The following is a 22,822-nucleotide window of genomic DNA, read 5'->3' as shown; positions in this document are numbered from 1 at the left end:
TATAAACTAAATATAAACTTCTTGAATAGTACTAATGTCGAATTTTTTATTTTAATAAATAAAATAAATATAATAATTATTGAATTAAATAATTTTATAATTTATTACCAAAATTCGTCAGTCTTTCTTATCTCGTTTATACTGTAAATGAGATAATTTTACACGTATCTCGTTTACAGTATAAACGAGATAAGATACGTGGACGTGATATGTGTATATCTCGTTTACACTGTAAACGAGATATGTGTAAAATTATCTTGTTCATAGTGTAAACGAGATACATGCAAATGTATCTTGTTTACAGTGTAAATGAGATACATATAGTGAGACAATTTTTCAGCAGCTATAAAAGGATGTGTAACTCTTGGCATTCTCCACATACATTTTATATCTTCTTCTGTCCTATTTTTTCACAAAAAGAAAGCAACAATGGCCATTAATAGCGTATACATAGTTGTGTGTGTTTACCCCATTTATCGTATGAGAAATTATGACAATAGGGTGATATTTGAGTGTTAGAATTCGATACTGTTGCACACTCTGCGTATGAATTCGTTGTCTGAGTTGAGGAGTTTAATTTTGAGCAACCTTGGTGGCACAGAAACGAAGAAGGTCAGAAGGGTGGGGTATAGGTTGCTGGCATCGTTGGGTAATGGAGTTTTCTTATTTCGGCTATTTCGGCTTCTAGGGGACGAGCATGTGCGACTCATGTTTGACATCCGTGGTAGCATCATGGCGGAACAAGTGATGGAGCTTTCCGCTGAGATTGAAGATGTTGGTGGTGGTGGTTCTGTACACTCAACCTATGTACAGGACGACCAACCTCTCGCACCACCACCCATTTATGTCGCCATTCCAGTGGAGGACAGGAAGATGGGTAAGGAAGACTCCGACGAAAAGTACGTTGTCGATAGTGCTGATAGTGATTCTTTTGAAGGGGGTGATGAGGAGGAGTTTGTACCGGCGGAGATGCCCGCCGGGACAGCGGTGCGCTGTGTTTTACCTCCCCCACCCAATTCCGGCGCTATCAGATGTACTAAGTCACTATCATACATTGGATATGGACGCTATACATGAGAGAACTCTGTTTTCCAACACGGAGAAAGAGGATTACAACCTAGACGGTGGGGGTAGAGTTTTGGGTTGGTCACAAATTCAAATGTTGAGATGCAGTGATACAGGGTGTGAAGAACTACAATATTCGCAGGAGTGCTGAGTATCGGGTGATCGAATCGAACCGATTACAGTACCATGTGCAATGTTGTCAAGCTGCAAATGACTGTCCATGGAGTTTCCGTATTGCCTTTTGACAGAACCTCAGATACTGGTGAGTTCAAGTTTAATTGAGGCGTACTTACTCATAGGGGTGTTCGCGGTGCGGTTTGGTTCGGTTTTTGAGAAAAAAGTCATCCGATCCGATCGTCTAATTAAATTGCGGTTCGGTTTGGTTCAGTTTTTTTATCAAGGCCATCCGAACCAAACCAAACCAATTAAAATCGGTTTGATTTGGTTTGGTTTGTTCGGCTTTTTCAATCAATTCAAAAAAAATACTACCATACTATTTCACAAAGTCATAACATTGAAATCGACAAACACAAATACACAATAGCTAACAAAGTCTAGATCTAATAAAATTTAACGACAAAAGGAATTCAAATACGACAATTACAGAAGTTTAATAGTTCAACAGTCAACACAACTGAAAATAAAAATAAATTGTCATTAAAAGATAGCAAAGTTATGGTGTCTTCTCCAACAAAACAGCTAAACTTCTTATGCAAACTAACTTGAAATAAAAAAAATAGTTACATAATAATAATAATAATAATAATAATAATAATAATAATAATAATAATAATAATAATAATAATAATAAACAGTTATGCATCTATTCTCTACTCTAAAGTTGAATTGGCATTGGTACTCTGTATAAGAGTGAGGGTACAAGTCCAATATCTATAGCTCCAGTGACATCATAATATACATATACCAGAATGATCAAAATTCAAAAGTATCGGTGCCAATAAAATTAATCTTAGGAAACAGCTACATGAAATGAAACCATGGTGATAGTAGTATATATGTATCATCCAATGAAATAATGAGAAATACGTTTGATAAAAGTATGATAATTAATTAAGCACCGCAAGACATCACTATGTGATTGGAACTTTATATCCCCAGAGTATATTTCTGCAATTTTATCTATGTTCATACCATGAAGAAAATAAGCAATAAGGTATACATTCGTTCACATTATGGAAGAAGAAAAATGAAACAAATATGGATGTTAAAGGGTGAAAAGTTGCTAAAATCCTCAACGCAAGATCAGCAAAAGAAGTATGAAACTCTGCTTTTAATTGGAAGTGGAGGATATGGATAAGCAAAGAGCAAGAGGAAAGTGGTCAAGGCAGCCCAAAAAGCTATTCCTGCAACAAAATTAGGAAGGTGACAATTGTGTTGGAGCAATTCAAGTACAGAATATGTAATTGGGGGCATAAATTTTTATTTTCTTTCAATAGACATATCTTTTAATCCTAAACTCTTCATTTTCAACTGCAAAGAATATAAATCAAACTCTTCTTTACTATTTTATTGTGCAATCATTTTATGATGAGAAGATGCTTATATAAAAAGAGCCAATTGAATTATGAGTTATGATACACTAAGAAGCCTTCATTTCTATTATACTTCTACTCAAAAGGCATGCCTTAGTTCCCTTTTTGTTATCATGAGTCAATAACCAGCAATACCAAATTAACAAGAATAAACTGAACAATAAACTGATCTCAATAAACTGAACAATAAATTAATAACCAGCAAACAATAATTTAACTAGCAACAATAATCAATAACCAAGTCAGCAAACAATTCAACAAATAGAACAAAATCAGCAAGTCAGCATCAATAACCAGCAACAATAATTTAACCAGCAACAATACCTAACAAAATAAATCAATAACCATCAATAACCAGAGGGTTGTGGCTCTGCTACTGCTGGGTGCGAGGGAGGAGGGTCGGGCTCTGCTACTGCTGGCGCTGGGTGCGAGGGATGAGGGTCGTGCTCTGCTAAAGCTGGCGCTGGGTGTGAGGGATGAGGGTCATGCTCTGCTAGACTGCTACTGCTGTGTGCGAGGGTCGTACATGCTGTGGCTGGGGCTTCGTGGTGCTCTGTTCGCGAAGAACGTGGTGGCAGGCTGGGAGGAACGTGGGTTCGCCACCGTGAGAGGAGAGCGCCATTGCAAAGAGGAGAGCGCGACCGTGAGAGGAGAGCATGACTATGAGAGGCTGAGACTGAGAGCTTTGGATTGGGGGTGGGAGGCGTAGGGTTAGGGCTCACTGCTGCTCAGGAATCGCGCTCAAGGGAATTGGGGTTGGTTTTTTAGGGTTTTTTTTACTTTACCGGTTCGGTTCAGTTCGGTTAGGGTTTTCCTGGTCAGAACTGAAAACCGAACCGCACCGCAAAAAAAAACTGCAAAACACATTTTTTTGATTTTTTCGATTTTCGGTTTTCAGTTTTTTCGGTTCGGTTTGTCGGTTTAGTTCGGTCCGGATCGGTTTTGAACACCCCTACTTACTCATTTATGGTTGCCATATGTTACGTAGTTTTAAACTATGGCTGAACCATGGCTGTTTTATTTCGTTAGGGAGGTCCGGAGGGTTGGTGGAACACACACTTGTTTAGCACCCGCCATGTCTCAGGACCATCGACAATTGGATAGCAGTCTCATCTGCAAGGTCATATTGCCGTTGATACAGTCCAACCCCTCTGTCAGCTTCCCTGTCCTGTAAGGTGCAGTTTGATAGAGCTATCACTTCAAACTCTCCTACATAAATGTGTGGATGGTGAAGCAGAAGGAAATTGCTCAAATCTACAGGGATTGGCAGGAGTTATACAACAAGGTGTCGAAACTACTTCAGGTCGATGCTGCAGAGTTGTTTCCCGAAAACTATTTATGAGCTACTGGCCGTACCGTACTACGATGGGTATCTTCTGGTCCGCGATTGTAGCATGTTCGATAAAGTATTTTGGTCTTTTTCATCTTATGTCGAGGCTTTCAAGAATTGCAAGCCGTTTGTTTCCGTTGATGACACGCATCTGTATGGCAGATACGGTGGGGTGTTGCTTATTGTGGTGGCACAAGACGGCAACAGCAATATCCTGCCTATTGATTTTGCCATTGTAGAGTCCGAGAGTACTGAGTCATGGTCGTTGTTCCTTACTAATCTGAGACGTCATGTCACCCCATAAGAAGGTCTGCTGGTTATCTCCGAGAGATCGCAGGCCATCAAGGCTGCACTCAATGCCGATGATAAAATAAAGTTCCAAATTTCTACTAGTGACATATTCCTAATTATACAAACTATATTCTAGTTCTTGGCGACTACCCTAACCATGGCTACATACACACATATATCTATATGGGATTGCATAAAATTCAATACAACAGAACTAACCACAAAGTCAGTTGCTTCGGCGTAATGCGAAGTCTCGTTCAACCTGTTGATGTCTCTATTGTTACCAGCTGCACGCACCATCATTGTATTGATCGATTATATGGTCAGAAAGGGGTAAAAGAGAGGAGAAAATTGTTGAAAAGTTCAAATTGGTTCCCAGTCTGCTATCAATGAGTTATATATATAGCCGTCGCCCAGCCTTATCGCGTTTACACTGTAAACGAGATAAAATTCCACGTGTCTTCTTTATAGTGTAAATGAGATATACACGTGTCATGTCCACGTGTCTTATCTCGTTTACACTGTAAACGAGATACATGGAAGTTTATCTCGTTTATAGTGTAAATAGGATAAGAAAGGCTGATGAATTTTGGTAATAACTTTTAAAATTATTTAATTTAGTAATTATTACATTTATTTAATTTATTTAAATAAAAAATCCTGCTAATGTCCCCACACAAAGAAGAAGAAAAAAATATAAAGCAATTCTGTGGATGAGGTGATTAGTCAAGATTATTTTAGAATGAACTATCAACTCGATTCTTGTTATTTTTTAGAATGATAACGCAATTTCTTAAGATAAAAATGATTCATTTCGGTCCCTGGCCTTTATTTTTGTGACACAACGCAGTTTTTGTGGGTGTTTCTATGTCAACTCTGAATAAAAAATGCTGACGTATCAGGTTCAGAAATGGATAGGAGCCTAATTGTTTCTAAATTCAAATTGGTTAGGGATTTATTTGTCCTTATTCTTTAAACAATATTTTTTAAAATTATTTTTTTATTCAGTATATTAATATTATTTTTTAAATAAATTATTCAAATTTAAAAATATTATTTATTATAAAACTAAATAAATAATTCTCAAATATAATTTTTAAATATATAAATAATAAATATTAAAATACGGTTAATACATTAATAAAAATAACCCTATATAGCAGAGCAGTCACAATTCGCCGCATTAACCGCCACTATATTTCTTTATGTTGCGGTTTTTTTAGCCGCCGAACAATATCCACTATTGTCTATCGGAATTCTTGTAGTGATTCTTGAAAAAGTTTTAGGATGCTAGGATTAAGGTCTACTTTGTCATTTGGAAGAGCTGGCCATTGGCCAACATCGATGGTTACTATGTTAGATTTTTACTTATGCAAACTTCCATGCATCTACTTCAAAACTTACAAATGGTAGCATTTTCATTTGGTTTTTTTTTGGAGGGTTTGGATTAGTACACCCTTATTGTGTTGTGAAATGCGATGAGAAAGCGTTATTGTTGCTCCTGTTGATCGATGTGTTGGTCAATTGGGACAAAAGGGGAAGATGATAATGATGATGCCATTTATTTATTTATTTATTTGTTTGTTAGTGAATACTCATATGTAGATATCTTCATGTGAAGTGGATAGTTGAGAATCGTCAGATGATGATTTAATCAAATTTGTCAAATAATCTAACGGTTCTCAAATAACAACTTCACGTGAAGAGACATGTGACGTTGATAGTTGAGATTCGGGCATTAGATGATAATTTATGTAAATATGTTAATTGTCTAACGGCTCTCAACAATCAACTTCATATAAATATAATTGCATGCTCTTATTTTAAATTCTATGACTATTAGTAACAATCAGGAAGATAATTTTATCCGAAAATTAAAAAAATAATTTTAATGCTAAATTTAATAGTAAAATTAATTTTCAAAAAATGTTAAGACAGTTTTAATTTTTATCCCAAATCATAATAACCAACGTTACCTATTCCTATTAATAAATTTACTTAACAATAATGTGTTACATGTTAAACGAAATCTAAATATGACTTTAGATATAAATAATTAACCAGCGCAATTTGTAGCATTTTGTATCTATTAACAGCAACATATATATAGTTAGGACCAAAAATTTTTATTTTTACTATAAAAAGAGACTCTATTAACGAAAAAGTTCAACAAATATAAAACATAGATTTTTATTTGAGAGAAAGGGCCAGGAGTAATTGATAAACAACATAGAACCACTACTTTATTATTATTTGATAAATGGAAAATAATAGTATACTCACGCACTTTGTTTATTTTTTGATGTTTTACTTAGTTCACCATTGTTTTACTTAGTAGAAAGGTGAATACATATACCCCATGAAAAAAAGGTGAACGATGTATGTGACTGCTCGATTTATAACATTGATTACGTGGTTGTGGATACAAGTGCGTGCATAATTGTGTTTTGCTTACATGGTGGGTGATAGACACAAATGCAATCGTTTGTAAATTTATTACATGTTCCTATGGCCGGTGATTTACCAACAAAATTTGTGCACTTTTTAGAACAATCATCTGGTTCTGTAGGTGGAAGACAATAAATGTTGCCTACTGGTGTAACACAATATTTGTTTGCTTGTGCTATTACTTGTAATTGGTTATTTCCTACAAATATTCAGACATAAAATACACTATTAGCCAAGAAACTAGAATCATCATAAGACAATTATTGAAAACAATACTTATTGAATTGTATGGATTTGATGCATACCAAAACCAATGAAAAGAACAAGTAAGAGGATGGAGAAATAAAAAAAGATTTTCATGATGTTTAATTTGGTTTGAAAATTTTATTTTCGTCGTGCTTTTAATGGTTATGCTTTATAAAATATTGGTCCTTAAGTATTTATAGGTACTTAATGATGAACAAAACGTTATAAACTTTTTTAGGGAGTTATAGCTTTGTATTAGTTTTAAATAATATATTATTTTATATGATTTTTCTGTTTGACCTATTTATTTACCCTTCGTATCACAATTTTGATTTTGCAAACTAATCCTAATTTAATATTTTCAAATTTAATGGTTTTGTTGAGTATTAATTTATTACCAAAATTTATTCTTCTTAAGGATATCTATCTATTATATATTATTAAAATCAAATTTTATCAATTCATAGTATAACTAATATAGCATATTTTTGAAAGTATTTTTTATTTATTTAATTTAATTTATTTAAATATATTATTTATTTATTTATTTGATTTAATTAATATAAATATTAAATTATTTAATATTATGTTTGACTATATTAATTATAACTAATCAATTATATTAATTATTTAATTTGATTGGAATAAATAAATTAATTTTGTTTTAATTTGCATTAAATTTTTGTCTTACAAAATTTGGTTAATGATTTTTAAAAATGTTATAATTAATCATTTATTTAATTTGATTAAGATAAATATCAAATTATTAATATTTTGTTTGACCACATTAACTAATTACCTTTTATATTGACCGCGTAAATGATCATCTAAAAATATGTTGAATTTTTACGACAGGACACATTTTCATTACAAAACATTGAATTTGCAACAAAAAAAACTTTACGTTATAAAACATATTGAACTTTTATAACAAAACAACTTTTCGTTAAGAGACGTTTTGAAAGTTTGCCACAAATTAAAACACCTTTAATTTTTGTTATAAAACATTTTAAACTTTTGCAATAAATTATCTTGTTGTTACAAAAGATCCTTATTTTGTAACAATAACTAATTCTTGTTTACAAAAAAATAACAATTTGTAACAATTTTAAAAATTTGATACAAAAAATTTGTTACAAATGCTCTATTTTTGTAAGATCCAGAATTTTTTTTTAAAAATATCTTATTAAAAGAAATTAAATCAAGTTTTGATAATTGAATTAAAATTTTATTTAATTTCATAATTATTGAATAATTTTCTATATTTAAATTATACAATTTAACAGTTGTAAAAAAAATAAAAATTTTATATGATTTAGTTTTAAATATTTAAGATTTTAGAATTTAATACTTTAATTTTATGAACAAATAAAATAAATTATATTATCTTTAATTTCAAATTAGAATACTTGAATTAAAAGCCAAATTTAAAAATTGATAAGTAATATTTTTTTAAAGTAATTTTAAGAAATTAAATTATATTTTAAATTTATACATTATACCCATAATTTTATTAAAATTACCTAAACTACCCAAAAATCCCCAAATTGAACCCACTAACCCTAACCTTACCTCACCGCCACTCACCCTACCCTCTCTTAACACATACAGCCGTATCAAAATCCTGCACCTAAGCCATTCCAATTTGCAATTCCATTTCATTCATAGATTCCATTATTAAATGATGTCATGAGATGACTTAGTCAATGTCCCATACTCAACAATCCCTAAAGCCCCTCGAACTCACCACTCCATTGATTCCTGCATCTTCCAACTCCGTACGTGGAAGCCCTTCACTAACAAACACCCTTGTTTCTCCGAAGGCAAAACCCCTTCTGTTCCGATTGACCTTTCCAAGCTTTCTCTTCTCGACAATGATTCCACTCCTAAACCCGTCAATTCATCATCCTGCCATCACTACTACCATGAAGCCGCCGAACAGAGCTGAGGAAGAGAGAGGGACGAACTCGCGAGGGAGAAGGAGAGGAGGTTGTGCTGCCGCCGCTACCCAGGGTCCGTCACCGTCGCCAAAGTTCGCAACGCCGTCGGGAAGCCCAGCCGCGGTGAGATAGAGAGCGCTCATGAGGGTTAGAGCCACGAGTTGTGAACCGCCGCTGTTGACGGAGAAGAGGAGAGATCCGAGAGAAGGAGAGAAAGAGAAGCTGCGCCGCCTCCTCGCGCCAGTCACCGTCGCTGTTCGTGACGAAACTCGTCGCCGCCATCCGTGCTTCTGTCGCCATCGGAACCGTACGCCGCCGTTAGAAGGACCTTCATCGCTGTTGTTAACGCGAACGAGAGAGAAGGAAGACCGAGGAAAGAAGGGGTTGTTCCCTTCGTTACCGAGCCACAGCCACCGTCGTCACTGTCGGGCCACCACCGGAGGAGGTCTGTGCTACTAGAGCTCAACGGAAGTCACTTGGGGATGCTGTCACTCCTCCTAGTTCTGTTTGAATCGCGTCACCGCACCCCTGGATGTCGGGAACGGCGCCATAGCCGCCGGAATCACTGCTCGAGTTGTTGCTTTTCAGTTCAGTGTTTCTTCTTAGTTGCGGTAGGCATTTTCATTCCTGAAATTCCTTTAGTCACTGTTCTGTTATCTTAGCTGAGGTTTTAGGGTGTTATTTGTTATATGATTAAGTTTTGGTTATTATATATTGTGAATAGAGTTACTGTGGTTGCTGCGGAAGTGGGTTGGAGTTGAGGTTGTGGCTATCGAGGTTATAAGCCGAGAAGAAGGGGTTTTGACGCACTGTATAGCTTTTGAGTTTTGACGAGTTGAGGTAGGGGTTTTCTTAAAATCTATTTTATATTACAGAGTTGTGATAAATAGATATTAATAGAAAGAGATTTACTTCTGTGATTATATTTGTCTTATGGATGTGATGGTTTATTGGACTGAATTATTGGGTGCTTGATTGCGTGAGCGTTGTGTGGTTGTGGATAAAAACCGATTTGGAATGTCATTTACTTGATTATTAAGAAAGGTGAATTTTCTTGGTTTTAGAGTTTACTTAGTAATATAAATGAAACAATTTTGGAAATAATTTGAGATATAAAAATAAATTGATTCTGGAAGCGGTTTGATTGTGAGTTGGTTTGATTTTATGAATGATTTAACATTTGAGCTGATTCGATTTTAAAAAGAGTTTTATTGTTAGAATTGGTTGATTTGAAAATGATTTAACATTGGAACTTGTTCAATTCTGGAAAATGTTTGAAATTTGGAAATGGTTGAGAAAAGGTTTGAGAAATGTTTGGATGGGACCCGAAAAGGGTGGCAGTGTCCGAGTTTTAGAGGAAACGCTGCCGAAATTTTATAAAATTGAAAGTTTTATTTAAAGTAATTAATTAAAAAGATTTGTTTTTAAGCATTATACGTTTTAAGATTGATTTGTCTATCAAAGAAAGAATTTTGTTTTGGAATTGAGATTCTTAACGAACAGAATAAAAAAGAGGATGATGAGGATTTTATTTGAAATATGGCTTTGAAATGAACTTGGAAATGAGATTTGGATTGATGAATGATTATGATGTTGAGAATGTTGAGATGTGAACTTTGAATTATTCACATGGCTTATGAATTTGAAATATCTGAGATACGAGGTTCCCTGGATTAAGTGCCGTGGCTTGCCACCACGTGTTCCAGGTTGAAAACTCGATACTCTGTTGACCCTACGACGTAAGTGTGACCGGGCACTATATAAATTCCTGGGAATGATACCCCCATTGAGTAATATTGATTATTTGAGAAAAAGCTATGCATAGACTCTTGGGGATGCACGTCGGGGGACGGTCTAAGGACAATTCAGACTTGTCGGGTTGGCTGGATAACCGACAGATGAGCCTCATCAGCCATAGGACAGGCATGCATCATATGCATTTGTATGCTTTGCTTGGGTTTGAACTTGTTTTGGTTTGCCTAATTGCTAAACTGTTCTTAACTGCTACTTGAACTATTTGCTGTAACTGCTACCTACTTGTGCTTTCCTTGTCTGTCTTGCCTGTGTTTGTTCTGGCGTGCTACATTTGAGAATGAACTTGGATGCTGAATTAATGATTGTATTGTTTGATTACGTGGTTGATTTCTGATTGAGATTTTCTTATAAGAAAGGAAAGATTTTGGATTTCTGAAAGACTAAACATTATTTCTTTGAAAAGGGTTTTGAACGATTTCCTATTGGTTTAAAAAGATTCATAAGGCAATGATAATCACTGAGTTTAAAAACAGTTTTCTTATTAAATATCTTCTTATGACAACTTTGAAACTTCGTGGTGAGACCGTGTGGTTAGGTTCTCACCCCCCTACAGCTTTACCTTTTCAGGAACCGGATGAAGAAGCATTAAAAAGAGATATACTGCGTTTAGTTTATAAGATATTGTGTTAATTAGATTATTTTCTTCCCTCGTCTTTGTTATTACGAGTTTGTAAGAGGGATAGGAATTGTATGTTTGATATGTATATTATATTATGAGTTATTATGTAAGGAGTCTTATATATGAATCTTATTCCTGTTTGTATTTTTTCTTAAGATAAAGTGTTTAATTTCGGTTTTTCTAAGAAATCAGCGATACAGTGTTGAGTCACAGGCTCCTATTTTAGTATTTAGTATGTAAAGTAGTCGTAATACTTCTTGCTATCAGAGTAGCGCAACCGGAAGCGTGACTTTTGATAGTGAGGGTGTTACAATTTTCTTATAGTGCTATGATATACTATTAGTATTATGATCTAAATAATTTTTACAATAAAATAAAAATTAATGAACACATTATTTGATATATAGTAAAATTTTTTGAGTAATAACAAATTTAATTTTTTTATCTCTTTAAACTAAATTAATAATTCTATTTGATATATATCTTTGTACTAAAGTACATTATGAGTAGGCTACTAATACTAAATGAAATAAAACAATATATATATATATATATATATATATATATATATATATATATAGTTTAAAGAGATAAAAAAAATTAAATTTGTTATTACTAAAAAAACTTTACTATATATCAAATAATATGTTCATTAGTTTTTATTTTATTATAAAAATTATCTAGATCATAAAACTAATAGTATATTATAGAGTTATTATTATTATTAATGTACTAACCGAGTTTTAATATTTATTATTTATATATTTAAAATTTTTATTTGAGAATTATTTATTTTGTTTTATAATAAATGAGGGTAATCAGTGGCTAAGAGAAGGGGGGTTGAATCTTAGCTCCTTTTTGCTGAGTGTCACTTTCTGCCCTTAGAAATAACTTCAGGAAATTTTTCTTCTTTTTGTCTCGTAACTAGTCAAGAGACTTTTTCTTTTTTATCTCGTAACCAGTCAGGAGATATTTTTTGATTTTGTCTCCTATGCAACAGAAACATAAATGGAGTAGAAGAGAGAGAGAATCACACCAAAATATATCCTAGTTCAGCTGCCAAGTGCAATACAACCTACATCCAGTCTCCATCACAACAATGATGGAATTTCACTATAATCATCTTGATTATAGACACCAATTCTCCCTAGGAATTATCCTTCCTATCGGACAAGTCCAGAATCTATCCCCAACCCTGAACTTGACTTGGTCACCTACCAAGCTTTCAACTGCTAAGTGCTAACCCAACTTGCAAGGAGATTCTCACAGAATCATGATACACAACACAGATGTACAAAAGACCTCTAAGACATCTATGATTTTTTCTTTAATTTTGTACCCTCTGCTTTTTTTTGCTCACTGAATTTTTCTTACAAACCTCACACTGTTTGACTTTTTCACCATGAGACTCAAGACAGATAAAACTAAAGAAAATAAAAAATAAAACACATTGAAAGAGAAGAACTTTTGTTAGCTTAGGTAGCTATAAGAACTCTGTGCTTACTCTCCTTTTTTCTTTCTTCAAACCTTGGCTGTTCACCCATATTATAGAAGGGGAAGCCTCCAAGGTTTAAACGGTTCAACCGAGCCAACTTCTTCTTCTTCAAACATCAAATCGGTTCGGACAGAGAGAAGAGAGAGGGAACCAAAAGCAAAACAACATGCAATTACCTCTCTCTCATCCCTTTTCTTCAAGCTTCATCAATCTGAGCCTTCCATCTTGACTTGGCCCCCAAGAAGGATTCCTAACCCTTGATGAACGCTTGATCCTTGACAGCTCCATCTGCTCCACTCCTGCTTCCTCCTCCATGTAGCTACAGTGGCTACTTTCTGTGGTGGGTGAACAAAAAGTAGAGACGAGCTTCACCTAAGGGATCTTCTTCTCTGCCCGAATTAGATTGACACCATTTCTAGGTATGGAGATCTTGAGACTTCCTCACCACATCTTTTCTTTTGTGGTAAGGATCTCAGCCACACCATACTTTGGATCTTCTTTTTGTTAAGGCCATCATCACCTTAACATCTTGCTTGTTCATAGCTTCTGTTTCTTGCACCTCTCTTCTGATAACTTGCATATCCTCCCTTCCTGATGATATGACCGAAAGCAAAGAAAAAGAAGATAGAGAAAAGTGAAATGCTTTTACTAGAAGTAAAGAAGATAATTAAAATAAATTAATTAACCACTAAGAGTGAAATGCTTTTACTAGAAGTAAAGAAGATAATTAAAATAAATTAATTAACCACTTCCCTTTTTTCCAAGCTTAGTAACGTGTGGGAGCAATAATAGCAATCAAATCAATGTAAGCTTTTTCTCTCATGTTACCAAGGCATACAGTAAATCCAAGTTGAATGAATTTAAAATCCATCACTTAATAGAAAGGCATCCGTAGAAGACATGCTTTTAATTCAATTAACATTTGGATTCCACAAGGGCAAATGGGTGACCGAAACATCATGCTCCAATGCCCTTTTTTTTATTTCGGCGCAACCACATTGTTGAGCTTCAAATTGGTTTTCCTGACCCAATTATCTTGCTAATCAAAGAAATATTTCAGCCTCATGTCATATAGAATATTTGTCCCAGGTTGAATATTACATTGGGCTTGATGTGATTTTTGACCCAACAAAAATATGCACAATAACAAATATATTGAACAACTATTTGTTAATTAAAGTTCAATTTAATAATTTTGTAATTTATAATGTTTGATCATCATCAAAATAATTTGGAGTTTTCCAAAGTCATCAATAAATAATATTTTTAAATTTGAATAATATATTAATTAGTTGTACTTATTATACCATATATTCAATAATTTATTAAAAAAATATTAATATAATGAATAAAAAATTAAAAAATATTGTTTAAAGAATAAGGACAAATAAACCCTTAACCAATTTGAATTTAGAGATAGAGCAATGTTAGGGGACCAGCAACTTTTGTGATTGGTAGCCATCAAATAGCTATCAATGATGATTTAATGGTGTGAGATTACTGTGAGATTTCATCTAATGACTCACCTTTTTCTGCTGCTTACATGCTGGCCAAAATTCAATAAAATTGCTGGTCCCCTAGACTTTTCCTTAGAGATAATTAGGCTCCTGTCCATTTTTGAACCTGACATGTCAGTATTTTTCGTTTAGAGTTAACGGAGAAACATCACAGGGACCGCGTTGTGTCATGAAAGTAGAGTACAGAAACTGAAGTGGATCGTTTTTATTTTGATAGGTCGCATTGTCATTCTAAAAAATTGCCAGGGACTGAATTGGTAGTTCACCCATTATTTTACAAAGTTTTATGATTCATATTTCGTAATTATAACTTTTAAGGAAGTGTTAGGACAAATATACGTTCCTGAACATTAAAAATTGTATCTCATAAATGGATTGAAGAGGCAACAACCTTGTCTTATATATATATATATGGCATTCACAGCAGTTTCATCAAAGGAAGGTAGCATGAGAAGTTATTGCCATATTATGCTGTTCCTCGTCCTCTTGGCTCCTATAAATTTGAATGTGGAGGAACCTTGGGTGATTGAGATGGCGAATTTTGCGGTGACAGAGCATAACAAGAGATCTAATGCGAACCTGAAGCTAGCACAAGTCCTTAGTTGTGGAGCAGTATCCGCGTCCCCGATTAGCAACATCTACACCCTTCGGCTGTTGGCCAACGATGGAGTCGAGACTCACAAGTACACGGCTCAATTAATTCAGATGTTCTTATCATCCACGTACAACCTTCAGAGCTTTGAACTTGCACCATTTACTCCTCTATAAATAAACAATAAACACTTGGAAAGTTTGCACTTGGACCTACGTCGCTATTGCATTTATCTTCCTTTTTTCCCCTCAATAGTTAGTTTATTTGTGTTTCAAATGAACGATTTATTTCCTATACATCGCTAAAAAAAGTGGTCATGTTTTAAGAGGTTAGGAACTTACGGTAATGGTAGGGAGATATATTTATTGATGGGTGTCACTCAAATAAAGACGTCTGAAATGTTTTTTTTTAAAGATGTTTTTTAGTAATTAAAATTTGATATATATAATCGATTAAACCGTTTGTTATTTTTATCAAAATTAACCCAGATAAATTAATTTGACCGAAAAAATAGTGAATCAAATTTTGAACGATTTAAATTAATATTATTTTTTTTTATAAAAGATGACTAGAATACCATTATTATAAAAAATGACTAAAATATTCCTATTATATATATCAAAAACTCTAAATCTTAACCCTATGACGATAGAGAAGTAAATAGCTAGAATTTAGGATTATTAAAATTAATATATATAATAGGAGTATTTTAGTCATTTTCTATAATAAGGATATTGTAGTCATTTTTTATGAAAAATAATATTAATTTAGATCAATTTAAAATTTAATTCATTAATTTTTTAGTCAAATTAATTTGTCTAGTCTAATTATAACAAAAATAGTACCATCTAATTGATTATATGTGTTAAATTTTAATTATTAAAAAATATCTCTAAAAAAAGATGTTTTAAGTGTCTTTGTTTAAGTGTTTTTTTTATTAATTATCGTAACAATTAATTAATATTAAATAAGATAAATTATGATCGTGTTTGGTTATTTTTTTTGTCAAACATTTTTGGGAATTTAAATAGTACGAAACACGCGAAAGCCTAATTGAAAGGTTATTAATGAACAAAATGACATAATAGAATTTATATGGAACAGGTATAAAACAAGTCATAATTCCATCTAGACCAAAATTTGTAATGAGCTTTAATAATAAAGAGATGATCAATATCCCTCAAATTTAAGTCTCCAATATACATAAAGTATCTGATGATACTAAATCAAATAGTATATACTCTCAACACTTATAAAAGTATAAAAAAAACAAACAAGAGAAATAATATTTTTTATCTACTAATTAAATATCATTCGAAACAATAAGCTTAGATAATCATGTAGAAAAAACATTTGTACTATAAATACATTAAAACTAAACTTCTAAAATAAATTAAAGCATGAAATAATTTCTTATCAACATAGATAATATGATTTTTTTTTTTTTACGTGAACAAGATTCAACTAACTTTTTAGCGAATACATTAGTCGTTTTTAAGTAATAAAATAAGAGTTAATAGTCAAAATCGTCCCTGAAAGATACATCGATCTTTATTTTTGTCCCCGAAAGATAACATTAATCGAATTTCTCCCCGAAAGATACCCAACCTGGTCACGTTCGTTCTTCCGTCATCTCCTTCGTTGAGTTGGCAAACGTTCGCTAACGTGTGTCGTTAACTGCCAGCGTGGTAGACACCAAGTTGTATCCTGTTGTTGCTGACAAGATAAGTCTTTTATATCAAGTCAAATTAGTCCTTGAGTAGATAAACTCTAATCCCAAATTCAACGATAAATAAGTTGCCGTCAACACTTTCGGTGGCCATAGACTTCAGTAGGAGCTATAATTGTTGGTTCACCACGAGGATGGAGATAGGAAATGGAAGTCATGGTGGTGGTTTGTCGCATCCGTCGCACGACAGTCATGGTTAACGCTTCAATGCAAACGAGAAGGTTAAAGACTCATGACGAATCATGTTTCTGTAGGTTGAAGACTGTGATTAAAAAATTAAATCTGGAATAGCAGAAAACCCAAATAGATTGTTCCATGCATGTCCAAGATATCGAGTGAGTGGTGCTGAGGTGTTTTTTGATTTTTTTTGTTTTCTCTTTTCTGAAATTGCAGAAGAGCAATCATTGTAATTATTTTAAGTGGATTGATGATGATGACTATCAAGAAGTGGATGTATATAGTACAAAGAGAGCTTGTTCTCAACCTCAAGTTAGAATTTAGATTTCTTCACTCTTTACGACTGCAGTTGGTTTTCTCATGCCTGCACCAGCAATTGCCTGCAGATTTAAAGGCAGGAACCTCTACTAATTAGTGGTCCTAAGCTCAGAACCTCTCTTCCATTATCAACTAGGATTGTTTGACTGAATAGTACTTAAATGAAATAAACATTATTGACCTGTTCTTTATTATGAATTACAACATCAATTTTATTTTCGGAAGTAGTATGTTAATGATATTCAAGTGTACAAGTTAGCTTTTCGAAATGATTCGGTACGGGAACCAATAATGAATGGGATATATATGTCATCATTAATAGGGATGTACAATCTTTGACATTATTCTGAATGTTCTTATTCATATCTATAGATAAATTGCACTCCTTTAAAGGTTTAATATGTGATTGTGAAGAACTGATGAGAGAGAATAATACGTGCCTTGCCTTCTTTTTTGCACATTTTACTTTAATGTGCTAAAAATTTTTCTTTATTCCTTTTGGCACATAGTTAATAGTTTCTATTTTTTCAGGTCCATGTTGACTTATGTATAGGAAGAAGTGGATCTATTTGCATCACAGCCAGCCATTCCTTCAGTTACACCAACAGTTGACTTGTTTTCCATTCCTAAACCAGTTGCGCAGCCAGACAAGTCAGGAAATTCTGCTTCGGCAAATAGTAGCACTTTTGATCCCTTTGCTGTTTTTGAACCAGTTGTGCATACAGACACAGGAAATTCTACTCCTGTGAATAATAGCACTTTTGATCCCTTTGCCATTCCTGCTCCAGTTGCGCAACCTAACAATAAGTCAGGAAATTCTGCTCCAGCGAACAATAGCACTTTCGACCCTTTTGCTGCTATTCCACTTAATAATTTTGATGGATCTGATGTTTTTGGTGATTTTACTTTTCAACCTGATTCAGCATCTTAACAGACATCCAATATTGTTGTCAGTGACATCAACCGGAAAGAATCCCAACCACCCAAGAAACACAACCGTCACCACTCACTGAAGCTGTAGCGGTTTGATTAATTACTTTATTTTCATTAATGTATTTACTCCATGTGTCATGCAGGCTAAAGTGAGAGGAAGACCACCCAAGCTTCAGGTTTCCAAGGAAAAAGGAAAAAGTGCTGTCCCAACCTACTGCAATAACGACAACAATTCTAATTTCTGCTGGAATAATTAAAGGATCTAGCGCTGCGACAACCAAAAAGCTTGCAAGTCTCATGACTTTTGTGCCGACTCTGGAGTTCAAACTTCCAAGAAAAAAAGATAACGCTATTTGAAGATCATCATCGGAACATATGCTTTTTTTTTTTGTATAAGGTTATAGATTAGGAAAGATATCATGGTGATAAACATTATCTTGTTCACTATTTTGTAAGGCCTTTATTTCGGATATATAGCCCTTTACTTGGTATGCAATGTATCTGAAGAATTTATATAGCCCTTCACTTTAGGAACTTTACTATCTTTGGTGACAAATACAATGTTAGCAACTTTATATTAAGAATTTATGTTAACAAATTTTAGGAACTTTATTATCTTTTTATGTTTCTGATTTGTCCTTTATTTTTTACATATGACAGTGTGAGTGATGTATAAATATATTTTATTTGCAGGTGTACTCAAAATTCAAGTTGCCATTTATAAACTTTACTTTCAGTTTACAATAGTTTAGCCATGATAACTGGAAACAAAAAATCCAGCAACCTAAATCACACCACCATATCACATTCACTGTCTCCTACTTGTACATATATGACATGAAAAGTAAAGTTCCTACTAAGATGACCATTATCAGACCAGTGAACATGAAACACATTAACATTCTAAGTACTCTAACTTCTGCTTCTAAACAACCTATTCTCCATACTAATTTAACCTTTCAATCTTCATAATCAATCTCCAATTCTACATCAGTTTCTGAGACTCCCTTTGGACCTTCTGCAACAGCTACATATTCATTTTTCTCAACCCATTTAAAAAAATTGCAGTGGCTCCCTTTTTGAAAACATTGAACAAAATTATTAATCCCACATAAAGAGTGAAAGCAAAGATGATGCTATCATTCATACAAAATTAAACTCATCCGATATATTGGACAAGCATAAAACAACCTATCTGGATTCTGTGATATCTCAGATTTCTTAATCAAAGTTTTTAAACCACAGAAACAGGTTTCCTTATCGTTTTTCCTTCTTCTTCACATGGACGAGCTCGAAGCATAGCTACCATATGAGTGCGACGGCAACCCACCACTGGGACCTCCACTTTCGCTCTCCATCATGGCGCCGAAATCGACTTTTTTCTCCCTCAATAGCTGTTGGATTTGCAAGAATATAATACTCAAACAATGCATTCTTATTCGTGGGAAGATAGGAATTAGGGTTTATTTATTTGAGACTTAGGGACTAAATTGATACATAACCCTAAACATACCTCGTCAGCAACACACACCATGCCAGGTGTAACTCGTATTGCCACCTCAGGTAGGGATGTCAATGGGGCAGGGCGGGGGCGGGGGATGCCTCCCTGCTCCCCATCCCCGCCTTCAATTTTGCTCCCCATCCCCGCCCCATTCTTCGCCGTGGGGGAATATTGCTCCCCATCTCCATTTCCCACAGGGCCTCATTCCCCGCGGGGACCCCATTCTCCATATACATAATAGTTCTAACTAATTATTAATTTCCATATGAATAGAGCTGCAAGTATCTATCTTATACAAAAACTGTAAGATTTTATACAAAAAGTCTAAATGACACGATGGTGACTTCTTTCGAAATAACGCAATGGAAGGACGCAACGACGAGCCAAAAGAAAAAGCAGTGGACGAGGTGGGAGATGCGACAATAGAGAGGAGAATGGACACGACGACAGAGTTACGAAAAGGAACTCGGCAAATAGAAATTACGACGCGGTAAGGGTGATGGCATGGTGAGGTGTGACGATGCGGTGAGAAGGGTGACGAGGGGGTGGCTGCAGAGAGGTTGGATAGAGTATGGATAGCCTTAGAAATCTCTGAATTAAAGAAGGGTTATGCAAATAAAGATTAGGAGTTTTTGGTTTCTGTATATATATGTGTGTGTGAGAAATGGCTAAAAAACATATATGAGAAATAAACTATTAAGGATAATTCAAGGAATTCATAAATTTCGGGGAATAGCAGGGACGGGGTGGGGATCCCCGCTCGGGTCCCCGCGCCTGCTTCGGGGGAATTTTGTCCCCCATCTCCATCCCCACGGAAAAAATTCTCCACAATCGGATCCCCATTCGGGGCAGTCCCCGCAGGGATCCTCGCGTCTCGGGAAATTTTGCCATCCCTAACCTCAGGTTCCAGGTCAGCAGATTCTTAACGGCAGCATCAAGAGGTTAATGGAAGGACGAACGTGATTTAAAAGAATTCATTCAAGGACTAACTTGATTAAAAAAATTATTGAAGGACGAAAATGAAAATCGCGTTATCTTTCAGGGACGAATTTGAGTATTAACCCAATAAAATAATAAGTGAAATATCATTCTTATAAAAAATTATCAATTATTGAAATTATTAACTTCATTAAACTACTATTTAGTATTATAATTTAGAAGAAATTAAATTAAAGATAAGAATTTAGAATTGAGAATCTAAATAAATAAAATTAATATTAAGACAATTGATTTTAAGGTAAAACACTTAAATAAACTAAAGCCATCTAAATATTATGCAAATCACCCAAAACCAAAAATATTACGTGGATATCCCATTTATGTATCTATATAAATCGAATTAGGCAAATTAGATTTTCAATTTATGGTAGTAAATTAAATTGGGGTGTATCGATTTATATTGGAATGTTGTGTTAGTTAACTAAATCACGATTTACATAGTGAAACAATAAAACGAAGTAAACCAATTAATGCTAATAAATTGAATGAGCTTGTGTGGATTTACTCCTTGCTATTAGTCATCTATTAAATCGAATGGGATTGTTTCGATTTACATGCAACATGCTAATAAATAAATCGAATCTACATGGTTCGATTTACCATGTATTTACCAATATATATAAATGGATTTATGTTAATTCTATGGTGTAAACCTATATAAATAGGAGTTGAAATTAATTTATATTTGGCAATTCTATACTAAAATTAATTTTAATATCATAAATATTATTTGAATAATATTAGTTAAAATCACTTTTAGATAGATAATTACTAAAAAATACGATATTTAATTATAATATTATTTTTTTAATATATTTAATCTTTTTTATATTTTTTAGTATATTTTTTATATTATATAATATTTATTTATTAACTTAAAAATAACATATAAAAATAGATAATTTTTTTATAATAAAAATTAATATTTATTTATTCAATTAAAAATAACATATAAAATAACATATTTTAGTACTCTTTTTAAATATTCTCAACAATTTTTTTTATTATTGTTATAGTGAGAATCAGTCTATGTCGAATTACTATGGGACTCGATGTATGTAAATCGAAACAATTATGTATTAATATATAATACAAGTGTGTATTAATATTCAAATTTTTATTATAAAAAAGAATACTTAAAAGTTATCAATTTTTATATGTTATTTTTAAGTTAATAAATAAATACTAATTTTTATTATAATAGTAAAAAATTATAACATACTAAAATAAAGTACTATAAAAAATATTATATAATATAAAAAAATATACTAAAAAATATAAAAAAGATTAAATATATTTAAAAAGATAATATTATAATTTAATATAATATTATTAACTAATATTATCCAAATAATATTTACGTTATTAAAATTAATTTTAGTATAGAACTGTCAAAAATAAATTAATTTTAACTCCTATTTATATACATTTATACCATAAAATTAGCATATATATATATATATATATATATATATATATATATATATATATATATATATATAATATTAGCATGTTGCATGTAAATCGAAATAATCTCATTCGATTTACGAGGTGACTAATAGCAAGGAGTAAATCGACACAGCTTATTGGATTACTAGAATTAATTGGTTTACTTCGTTTTATTATTGCACCATATAAATTGAATAGGTCTAATTGGATTTATTTTGAATATAAATCGATTTATAGTTAACTAACACAATATTTCAATATAAATCAATACACTCCAATTCGATTTACTACTATAAATTAAAAATCAAATCTGCCTAATTCAATTTATATAGATACATGAATGGAAACATCTACATAATATTTTTGACTTTGGGTAATTTACGTCATATTTACATGACTTTAATTTATTTAAGTGTTTTACCCTTGATTTTATTTTGTTATGGAATTGGATATTTATAATTATGTTATTACTTGATTTCTCTATTTATGGATTTATATTGGTTAAATTTCTAATTAACATAATTTTTAGTCTTTTTCAAGATCTTCAAGGAGTTCTCTTAAATTTATATAAACGTACTTATCTCTTATTAGGTATAATTTATATGAATAAAAGATTATTTTTTGTAGAATTTGTGTAATAATCACATAAATTGCGTTTAGTTTGTCTATATATAATTTTTGTTCAATTTATATGGTGTTTAACGTTTATAATTAATAGTTTTATTTACAATTTCTTTGTCAAGTGCATCGTAAATTAACATATCATTTAATAAAAGTATTAAGATTGATTATAAATTCTTATGAT

General features: G+C 32.7%; 1 protein-coding gene and 1 long non-coding RNA gene across 2 annotated transcripts; both read left to right on the top strand.

Annotated features, from left to right (window-relative positions):
* Positions 1-8,482: 8,482 nt before the first annotated feature.
* Positions 8,483-11,495, top strand: LOC112741296 (uncharacterized). The gene is made up of 3 exons (XR_003171423.3): positions 8,483-9,484; positions 9,598-9,713; positions 11,242-11,495. It is a non-coding gene; the product is annotated as an uncharacterized lncRNA (long non-coding RNA).
* Positions 11,496-14,730: 3,235 nt separating this feature from the next.
* On the top strand, positions 14,731-18,175 carry LOC140178448 (uncharacterized). The gene is made up of 2 exons (XM_072215530.1): positions 14,731-14,931; positions 17,689-18,175. Exons 1-2 carry the CDS (start codon positions 14,731-14,733, stop codon positions 18,064-18,066), a joined length of 579 nt encoding a protein of 192 aa, XP_072071631.1. The 3' UTR covers positions 18,067-18,175.
* The last annotated feature ends 4,647 nt before the right edge of the window (positions 18,176-22,822 follow it).

The sequence above is a fragment of the Arachis hypogaea genome, chromosome 14 (genome assembly GCF_003086295.3).
Source record: "Arachis hypogaea cultivar Tifrunner chromosome 14, arahy.Tifrunner.gnm2.J5K5, whole genome shotgun sequence".
Taxonomy (NCBI): Eukaryota; Viridiplantae; Streptophyta; class Magnoliopsida; order Fabales; family Fabaceae; genus Arachis; species Arachis hypogaea.
The sequence above is the reverse complement of the archived record's forward strand: the minus strand, read 5'-3'. Positions and strand labels throughout refer to the sequence as shown.

Bases quoted from the DNA above. Each gene is read 5' to 3' on its own strand.
- LOC140178448 (XM_072215530.1), top strand. From the start codon at position 14,731: ATGGCATTCACAGCAGTTTCATCAAAGGAAGGTAGCATGAGAAGTTAT. The intron at 14,932-17,688 runs GTATCCGCGTCC...ACTTATGTATAG, and splicing joins AAGTCCTTAGTTGTGGAGCA to GAAGAAGTGGATCTATTTGC.